General features: G+C 30.0%; 1 protein-coding gene across 2 annotated transcripts; it reads right to left on the reverse strand.

The window, feature by feature from the left end:
• Nucleotides 1–446: 446 nt before the first annotated feature.
• On the reverse strand, nucleotides 447–7,705 carry LOC143085599 (uncharacterized). 2 transcript variants are annotated; one of them, XM_076262061.1, is made up of 7 exons: nucleotides 7,563–7,705; nucleotides 6,504–6,654; nucleotides 5,631–5,824; nucleotides 3,510–3,556; nucleotides 2,718–2,828; nucleotides 2,068–2,107; nucleotides 447–1,466 (listed from the first exon to the last, which is right to left on the reverse strand). In XM_076262061.1, exons 1-7 carry the CDS (start codon nucleotides 7,568–7,570, stop codon nucleotides 872–874), a joined length of 1,146 nt encoding a protein of 381 aa, XP_076118176.1. In that variant the 5' UTR covers nucleotides 7,571–7,705; the 3' UTR covers nucleotides 447–871. The 2 variants fall into 2 exon arrangements, with proteins under 2 accessions (XP_076118176.1, XP_076118177.1); XM_076262062.1 differs by having other exon boundaries at nucleotides 451–1,418.
• Nucleotides 7,706–11,138: the final 3,433 nt, after the last annotated feature.

Here is an 11,138-nt window from a genome sequence, read left to right on the forward strand (position 1 = left end):
TCGCTCTGGCGAACTCAACCTTAGGCGTATTTGGATAATTTTGTTGCCTTTTTTTATTTATAGATCCCTCAAGCATTCACGTATTTATACACCTGTAGCGTTTTTGATGATGGTAGATCAAGAAGGTCGATGATTCGAACGCACCAATTTTATAAATTTGTTTTTAATAATTGTTAGTTTAAGAAAGAGAATGGTCAGTCGCAAACCATGAGTTGAAGACCAGATAAAGTCACCGCCATTTAAGAAAGAAAATACACAAAAAAAACACGGTATGAAAATAAATACATTAAAAACAAAAGACAGAGTAACGAGATTCCAATTTTTGTTAAATTTGAAATTTAGTATAAATACTGTTTACAATAATCTTTCTTTAGTATGAAAAAAGTATGAAGATGTTGTTAATCAAAGTCTTGTTTGATTTTGTAGATTTGTTTATTTAGAAATGATAAAAATACAAGGAATAATACATGCATATTTCAACATAGGAATATTATTATGAAACATGTGAAATAACTGGGAATATGTTATAGTGAATATATGACAATTAAATTATAACCCTGGTACATTAGATATCTTCAAGGTCATAATAGCTTGTAAGAACAAATGTTAATAATTCCCTTTCTTAAGGTGGTACCCAACACCTTGACTAAGGTTTATTTGGCTAGTTTAAATTTCATAAAATTTTGACAAAATATTCACTTTGACCCTTTTAAAAAAAATATAAAAAAATCACTTTTTCGGAAAAAAAATAGCAGTTTAACAATCATTTTGATCATTGAGAAGCTTAGATTTCATAAACAATAGAACGAGGTTAAAACGTTAAGCTGATTTTTCAGAATCATCTCCCTGTAGTGTTAGGTACCACCTTAAATTAAACTGTAGTATAATTACTTTCACATTTGGATATATACAGATAGTTCACATTACTATTTTTTAAATGAGAAAAGTTATTCAAAGGTCTACAATCAGATATTTTAACATCACGTGATTCAATTTTTGACAGAGCTGTATTTTTATTATTTGAAGACCTTTCTTTCAATAATCTTTCTGATGATGAACCCACACTATCGCAAAAGTAGGAGCTTTTGCTGACATCCTCAATGGACGGATCAAATGTGGCAGCACAGCAAATAAGGTTGTTTTTCTTTACTTTTGTCTCTGCGTGTTGTTGATGAAAAAGTGTTTCTCCTTGATTAAGATGGACAGTGGTTTCCCGATCTTGGTGTTCATTTGTATCGTCAACGCTGGCAACAATCACTTTCGGTGTTGTTTCGCAGTCACAAACACTGTTTCTGCTGTTGTCAGCAGTGGTGGAGAGAGTATTTGTTCTTTCCCGGTTTGAATTTAAGCTACCATTTCTTTCAAACCATTTCGGACCACTGGAATTTGATTTATTATCAAGAACAACCAAAGGTACCCTATACCATAAGGTAGAATATGTATTATCAATAACAACCAAAGGTACCCTATACCATAAGATAGAATATGTATTATCAATAACAAACAAAGGTACCATATACCATAAGGTAAAATATGTATTATCAATAACAACCAAAGGTATCCTATACCATAAGGTAGAATATGTATTATCATTAACAACCAAAGGTACCCTATACCATAAGGTAGAATATGTATTATCAATAACAACCAAAGGTACCCTATACCATAAGGTAGAATATGTTAAATAAAAACAATGATTATTTTCACAAAATAGTTAAATAAGGATGATTATCAAAATTTCTTCCAGTGAATCGCATGTATAACTTGTTTCGTTCACATACATAAATTGTGATGAACGCATAAAAATCATATGGCTATTCAGTTTTTTTCGCGTTTTTTTTTCCAGATAACAATTATTACATTTTTGTAAGTAGGTGGTATGATTTTTTTCTAAGAATTACCGTTTTATTATACCCTGGATCTTATGTGAAACATCTATCATAAGAAATAATACACACTCATACAATCGACGTTTTATAAGTTATATATTTTTCTTTCTTTATATATCCAAGATATATTAAAAAAAAACAAATTCAAACATGTTTGTCTAGTTTGACAATAACTTACTTCTGTGCAGATCCTGAATGGTTATTCATTGCAAAGTTTTCTGAAAAACGGAAAAATATATATACAACTGTAACATATTTGTTATTTGAAAATTAAAAATAGATCCACATTCCCTCAAAATCTGAGAAACCCTTACATGCTACCTTACTACAAAAATATCTTAAAGATCTAAATTGATGTTAAATATATTTTTGCATTTAGCTTTTACATTCTGTAAATTCTGAAATGATTGCGAAATGATGGGTGATAATCGCAGTACTGAGAACTCAAATGCAGACATCTGAGACATTTATGTATGCAGATTAAAAAAAATCAATAATAACTCTCGCATTTTAGTTGCTTCAAAAACCCCATAATGCATGCACGAAATAATTAAGGAATTTACACTAACTTAGAATTGTACTTATTGTAAAATGTTCATATGTCAATTATACCATTAAAGCACCATCAAAAATGACATGTTAGTATATAAACGGAATAGAATATATCATCATATTTATATATGTATTCAATCGATATGAATTTGAACGGATTGAAAAAATACCATTTGTGGTTTGTCAGATAATGATTGCATATATAGATACACTGATATATAAAACCTTCCCTTTTATAAGACAAGTCTTATATGAATAATTTATTAGAACACTTACTCTCAGACTGCTTCAACTTTTTTTGTAGGAGTAGCAAACATACAATGATTGCCAAAACTACCACAACAGAGCCAACGGCACCGACCACCCATGCAACCAAATACGAAGGCTCTGAAAGAAATTACAAGAATGAATAAGACGATAAATCAGTGTTTCACAACCAAATTGAATTTTTTTTAATGCCATCATTAATTTGAATGTATAAGGTATCTCTGTCATTTTGCATACAACGAATTAGCTTATAAATGGTCGTTGCATTTGAATTGGCATTGCTGACTCACCATGATGAATTACACCTCCATTTTGGATTTTTCTATATTTCTGATAATTATTGTTTTATATTCTGCAATGACCTGATTGTTTTATTTTTTGTTTAAATCTGGAAACATTTCTTTTAAATGTTAAGGGTTTCTTAAATAATATCCATTTCAAGAATAAAGAAATGTTCATGAAATCATAATTATTTGATGATAAAATAGCTTCTCACATAATGTGCGATTTACAAAACGCATAAGAACCTTTTGCATTTCATTTAACTTAGAAAAAACTTGAGACAATTATTAACTGACTTTAGTACGCTAAGCATAACAACATAATAATTGTTTCTCGAATACCTTGTGCCAAAAAATAAGATAAAAACAAATGTTATGCCCGACATGTTTTTGACTAAATATTTATAATACATGTACATTTTTAAGATACCAAGGCAGATTTCTTGATCATTAAATATCATTTTATTTCAAACTTTAAGACATATACACAAAAACGTCTATATAAAGATTCAATTTGTACCTGAAGGGATGGATTCTCTTGTGCTGTATGTTACAGGAACTTCCGTTCTGTCAAACATATTTAAAACACATGATTTAAATATTGGTTACAATTTGTAAATTTTTATTTTAATGCTCACATGGTAATATAAGAACAGCTTCCTGCAACAAGAAACTTGATGAACCTTCTGTTTTTAAACGTTTGTAATCCATCGATCTTTCACTGCCGTGTTTTTCTTTGCACCAATATATCTGTATTTTCGGGGATTTTTTTTAGAAATCATGTTCGTTTTTTTCCGTCTGATAGCTATAATTCTTAATTTTAATTTAAACTGACTGCAACAATATTTATCCAACAGTCAGATTGATATAATATTATTATTTTGTGTAACATTTAAGTCAATAGTACATCTGATTATTTCGTACGGTTATAGGGTTAATTTTCCAATTATTGGAAATATTAGTAGACACAACCATGGCCAGAACCCCTCCCCAAAAATAAGCGAAACAAATCAGGACACACAATCACACACACATAACTACGTATGAACAAACCAAGACCCTGAAACGAGTTTTTTTTCGAAACATCCCCAAAAGCTAAAAACATATTGTAGAGAAAGTTCTTAACTTTGGAGTAACCAATTATCTGCGATGATGAATGACATGATTTCAGAGAAAACACATTCTTTCAAAAATTGCATTTTACTGTGAAATCTACAATAAGGAAAATGAAATATGACCGTGATAATATATTCTTGCAACCAATCCCATTCTGCTTTGTCACCATTCATAAAAAAAAATGCAAAAAATACTATTCAAAGTTAAAAACTTCCTGAAGTATACTACTATTGAAGTGTCAATGACCAGACGAACTTTAACTTCCTAGTGTGGGAGTGTTTACATATCAGTCTTTCACATTCAAGTTTTATCATTAAACAGGGGGAAAATATATCTGAATTAATTCATAAAGGCAACCGAAATATACTGAAATAGTATTGCTCTAATAATCAGGAATTGAAAACAGCGATGTTATTGAAATTGAAATAAAGCCTTAATATTACAGTTTTATGTATTATATCAATCATATGTCCAGTAACTTTATAATTCCACTGTACTGTTCTTTTTTGTAATCCATTTTAAGCGTTATATGCTGTATTGTATTAAATAATTTCAGTATTTGCAGTATACCTCATAGTAATGTATTTTTTTATTAATATTTTTTACTTATCTGGAGAGATTTCTCCATTATGCAGTATGCCTTCTGTTCATTTGAAAGTCAAATTACACTTGCCTAGTGTCATTGGATCAATGTGAATATGATATTAATTTTTTCATGATGAGTTGCTGTTTTTGTTCCGGCTGTCTATTGTCTAAATTGTTTTTAATATTGTTCTGCAAATGTTTGATATGATATATTTTTGCAAATATTTTATAGGATATTGTATTTGTGTTATACGCCCTAAAATAAATAAATAAAGGCAACAGTAGTATATCGCTGTTCAAAACTCGTAAATCGATGAAAAAAAATCGAGGTAACAAACTAAAACTGAGGGAAACGCATTAAATATAAGAGGAGAACAACGACACAACATTACAATGTAACACACACAGAAACGACATAAGCATTAGACAAAATCCGATGAGAATAACAAATATAACATCAAAACCAAATACATGAATTTGGGATAGAGAAGTACCGTGACACGTCTTATAGTAATGTGAATTTACACTCAAATATAAGAGAAAACAAACGACACAACAGAAACACAACGTTAAAATGTAACACACACAGAAACGAACTATAATATAACAATGGCCAAATTCCTGACGTGGTACAGGATATTTTTTTTTAAAGAAAAAAATGGTGGGTTGAACCAGGTTGAACCTGGTTGTGTGGCTTGCCAAACCTCCCGCTTTAATAGCAACGTTCAATATAAAATTAAAATGACAACATGACATTACATGACTAAAAGAGGGACGAAAGATACCAAAGGGACAGTCAAACTCATAAATCTATAACCTACTGTTGCCAAAATCTGATAATATATCGCCAGTACAAAACTACTGTTCCAAAATCTGATATTTTATCAAAAGTACAAAGGTACATGATCATGGTTTACCTAACATATTTTTTTTAACTCACATAATGAAGTCTCCACAAACAGCGTCTCTTCTTTTTGTGCATGACAGCAATTCGTACCGATTCTCTTGTGAGCAGTTCTTGCATGGTTGGCAGTGGAATGCTCTTCGATTGTTGTAGTATCCATTCGAACATGGAACACAAGGTGTACAAGTCAATGCTCCATGATTTTCATCCCATCTGATTTTTTTATTGACCTTTGAAAACAGAAATATTCATGCAAACATTTGAGATGTCAATACAGTAAAGTTATTCAGACAATGGTTGTGTTTGAGCTTTTGATTTTGCTATTCAATTAGGGACTTTCCTTTTTGAATTTTCAGAGGTTTTTTGGTGATTAAATTTTTCAAAAATGAGGTAAATATCAGTGCTTCGATAATGTCATAATATAATTATCAATTGACTTTTTGGACATATAATATAATATAATATATCTGCAAATCATTTTTAGATTAACACAAAATGGTGCTGTATATATCTATTTGTAATTGTATTTTATTCAAATTTTGAAAATTAGTGTATCCTTTTAAAATATGATATCTATTGTAATTTCAAAGTGTGTCATTGTTTTTAGAATTTTTTTCATTCAGTTAAGATTTTTTTTTTAATTTCCAAATATATCTTCGGGAAGGAATGCTACTAACATAAGGTATCATACTTTTTTGAAAGACACTTATTTACGGAAAATGAAGTGTACAGCTTAACATAGGACAATTATGTGCAGCATTGTGAAACTATTAACAATACCTGCATAAAGGTTTCTTCCGTAATCTAATTTTAATCTATTTGATCAGAAATATATTGATGTTAAGTCATTATTACTTCAAAAATAACTATTTACGATAACATATCAACAACCATTATTAAGTGACTTACATTAACTGTATCCTTTCCCGCTCCACGCAGACAACTGTCACATTTCTCGCAAGTCTCTAACTGTCTGTGGTAGTACACATTGTCGTCCGGCAAACACAATTCAGCAATAGATGATCCGAGACAAAGAACTATCCCAATAACATGAACTATGCTGCAAAACACAAATATGACAATGCAAATGGCTTTTCAAACATAATTTCATTTATCTTGACGGTCCCAATTAGCCATCCGTCATCTTGGCCTTGTGGTCATAAAACTTTGGAGTACGACTTTTGTAGACAGACTTAGAAATCCATCAATGAAATCTCTTGCTTCAGTGTGTCGAGCACAAATGTTGAACTCTGAGATATACCTTGCAGAGCCTTTACCTTTTGTATTTATTATAAATTTGATACGTCCTAAAATGTATGAAATGAAAGTCACTGAACGTTTACCTAGCTTCAATAAAATCATTCCATGTGTAATACTGCTGATATTTGTACTTCCTCAGTAAAACGAAAAACATGTATATATATTTTAACGCACTGTTATTATTTGATGTGAATGTGGTCTGCGAATTTTAAATTTGAATATATACAAATATATATTTATCTAAGGTTTAGAAGCATGGAACCAAATATGATATTTCAAAAACTGATGAACACTTATTACAAATGATGTTCACCTCCTCGTACTTTTGTAAAACAAAATTTAAAACATCCTTGAACATTGCACCGGTTTAGTTGATGAATCTCAAAAGTTTGTGTCTCTTTAGAAACAAAGATAATCATAACAGTAAACACCCTTGATATATAAGTTTAATATACATATTGTAAACCAGAATAAACATCTAAATGTTTTACAAAGTATGCAATGTACCAATATCAGTTCCTATCCATTCAATATCAATTTATGTTCATATTATTGATGTTTAATGTCTACTTAATCACTGATAATCTGTCGAACTGTATTTTAAAATTTTGCATATATGTTTTTTTTATTAAGTGTATATTATTATATTTTCATAATTTGAAGTAACTTGTTTTTAGATTAAAATGTTAATCTGTTAAATGTGCTGACCTGAGCATGTTGTCGACTATGTTTGCACCACGACCGTCATCCGAATGTGCTTCAACGCGAATAAGCTTATTTAATAAAATCACAACTTGAAATACTTTTGAATTGAACTTTCCGCTTATTTACGAAATAGGAAGAGATTTAATAAGTACAAGTACATCACGTGACAACATTTTATCTACTTCCTATTAAACTATATACATGTATTGCTGTACAAAGCATTTAAATAGACCAATAAAAGCCGGTGATTATTTTTGATATTTATCGTGATAAAAGTTATACAGGTGCATTGGTATCAATAAAGCCCCTTTTAATGTCAGATGATATATATGGCAACACAGATGTACTTATTATTACAAATAATATTTGTACTCAAAGGGTGTTTTAAATAATTTGTTCACATATCAGTATATGAATGGTTATGGATTTTCACGTTACAAACACATTTTCATTAGTAATGTTAATATCGTAAGTTTTCAAAATCGGACTAACGAGAGAATAGACGACAAAAGTTAAGAGCTCGCTGAATTATTCTTTCTATGTATCCTATAATTCTACAAAATTCTTCAGAATTCTACAAAACATGAAGATAAAAAATAATATAACGAAAATACTAAACTCAAAAGAAAATTGTAAACGGAAAGTCCTTAAGCAAATGGCAAAGTCAAAAACACAAACAGATCAAACGAATGGATAACAACTGTCATATTTCTGATTTGTTACAGAGATTTTCAAATGTTGAAAATGATGGATCAAACCTGGTTTTATAGCCAGCTAAACCTCTCACTTGTTTGACAGTCGCATACAATTTTATCATATTGACAATGATGTATGAACAAAACAAACAGGCAGAATTGTCATTGATATGGTCATAATTAAAAATGGACTGTTTACAAAGAAATGCTTAGGCTTTTCTACCTCAGGAATATATTACCTCAGCTGTATTTTGCAAAATATTTGATCCTCAATGCTTTCCAACTTCGTACTTTATTTGGCCTTTTTAAAAATTTTAGATTCGAACGTCACTATTGAGTATGTTGTAGACGAATGCGCGTCTTGCGCAAATACAAAATTTCAATCCTGTTATCTATCATGAGCTAATAAACATAACAGGTAAAAATGTCAAACAAGTGATACAGTAGTCAACATTGTATTATTATAATAATCATTATAAAAACAAGCAAATATGTCGACAAAGATAAGAAAAAAACATATAAACAAAGCATATTAGCAAAAACGAAATAAAAGAATACAATAAAATACCATAGCAAAATAGCATAACGACGTGATGTATAAGTATAGATCCACTTCAAAAGGATATTGCAAAAAATAGACTAATTGTCATTTTGGTCTCTTGTGGAGAGTTGTCTCATTGGCAATCATACCATATCTTCTTTTTTATATAACCACTAAAAGTAATAATTTGCAACGACAACTAGAAGAATACCATTACACTTAATCAAAAATATTGACAACGTCAGTACTTATAATGATCAATCTATACTTCAAAGCCATCGTGTATTGTTTGTTAAGTTGATACGGATTTTTCATCTTAGTCTTGGTATCTTCTCATATAGATTTTTAGAAAAAGGACGAGACGTTTTTTTTCGAATGAATCTGAAAATGGAAACATTAAGGCTTTTTTTAATTGTATCAACGTTTTTCATTGTGTCATAACAACGTTAAAGGGAATATAGATATGTAATTGAATGTATCATAAATATAACGTCCATTAATCAGCTCATCGACTAGAAATAGTTTAAACCCCAACTACTTTTAGTGTGGCTATCAAAAATCCAGAACCTGGTTAGAAATATTAATTTTATTTATCTACATTTTCATATGTTTACCCTTTTAAAGATTAGAAATTGATCTCTGTTAGTAACAGCAAGACGACTTAGAGCTAAACATATGGACCCATACCATATGTTGGCTTCTAGATTCATTTTTGTGATATTGGGTTGTAATCTCATTGACGGACGACTAACATGTTCAATTGAAATACAAAATTTAAGTGACATTCCGTGATCACCTGTTTTTAGTGAATGTTAAACTGAGCGCTCAGTAGAGAATAAAGTGACTGCGTTGATGAACTAGCTATTTCATAACAAATATTACAATGTATTAGGCAGTGATGCTTTAGAAATGGCTATGTACTATCGTAAGATATATAATATAAGACGGCACAATGGGTAACGTTAAAGAATTTTAGTACTAAACTAAGAAAACAAATAATATGTCATTTTAGAGAAAAAAATAAAACAATACTTAATAAATAGCATGCGTTCTGGTTTAATCTGCAATAGGAGATGAACGCTCAAAACCGACAACGCTATTAAAAAATTATCAAAATTTCATGCATAGTATATTTTGTTCCACATCTGGCTTTTTACACAACTTTCAGCTGCTGATATTTTCTCATTATAGATCATATTCTGGTCATTGTTTTCATTCCTCCTTATAGCATGATAAAAAATTGTTTGCGTTTTGTTGTCCAATAGGAGGTAAAAGATAAATTCTGCTTTAAAGTAACGTCAGGCATAATTTACTAACGTCTCCTATAATTTTGGGACGTCACAATATACTTAGTTATATACTTTATAAATACAAACCAGGGCCTCCAGAGTTTGCAAAAACAGAGCCGGGGGATCCAAATAGTGTCACCGCCATTTTTACATTTAAATACAACAAAATAAATATCTAGTATATTTTATCTATTTTTGATTGCTATATCATGAATTGTCTAAAACTGTAATTTTTTTTAACAAATAAAATTGCCTTTAAGTTCAACTTCATGTATTTATAGGTCAGGAAAAATTATCTCTTTAAAAGTAGTTTTGTTGGTACTCTGCGATGAAAATTTAAAAAGGTTAATGTTAAGTACTTGTGTTATGTATTGTTCAGGAAATACTTGAACTGCTTTGTTTAATTATACTTTAGTTGACTAAATATCGTTGTATGTATGTATCATACTTAATCGTTGACCTATATCTGTTAAAATCTATGTCATTCGATTTGTGGTGGAAATCATATCTCAATTTTATATTGATCACATCGATTGGTTAGTGTTTGACTTACGTAATATATGCAAACATTGTGACCTGGGCTACTTTGCAATGACAAAAGTGATATTAAAGAAGGACAACAAACTACTTTTCTGTTTTGCTTTTCTTTTGATCTTCATTATCAGCAAATAAAATTAAAATCAATTCAATATACCACAAATATATAGGACGATGACATGTGCTATAATTTTTCATTCTCTCATAGCATAATTTAGAATATTTCATGGCATTACAGCAATCGTTTATCTTCTCTTGTAGTGAACCCCTTCTTGATAGGTAGGTTTTGACTTCGTCAGAAGACAAAATAATTCAATGTTGATGTACGTTGAAGGCCTGCTACAAACGATTTCGATCACAAAAATATGCGTGTTTTACACATTAAATTTAGATTCATCAAATATCAGTATACTCAACATCCATAAAAATTTAAGGGATTTAAAAAAAAAGCAGAATCACAAAAATACTTAACTCCGTGGAAAATTCAAAAAGGAAAGTCCCGAATCAAATGGCAAAA

Source organism: Mytilus galloprovincialis, chromosome 8 (assembly GCF_965363235.1).
Source record: "Mytilus galloprovincialis chromosome 8, xbMytGall1.hap1.1, whole genome shotgun sequence".
NCBI classification, from domain to species: domain Eukaryota; kingdom Metazoa; phylum Mollusca; class Bivalvia; order Mytilida; family Mytilidae; genus Mytilus; species Mytilus galloprovincialis.

Bases quoted from the DNA above. Each gene is read 5' to 3' on its own strand.
- LOC143085599 (XM_076262061.1), bottom strand. The intron at 3,557-5,630 runs GTGAGTTAAAAA...TATGTTTGACAG, and splicing joins GTTTGTGGAGACTTCATTAT to AACGGAAGTTCCTGTAACAT. The intron at 2,108-2,717 runs GTAAGTGTTCTA...TCCGTTTTTCAG, and splicing joins AAAGTTGAAGCAGTCTGAGA to AAAACTTTGCAATGAATAAC.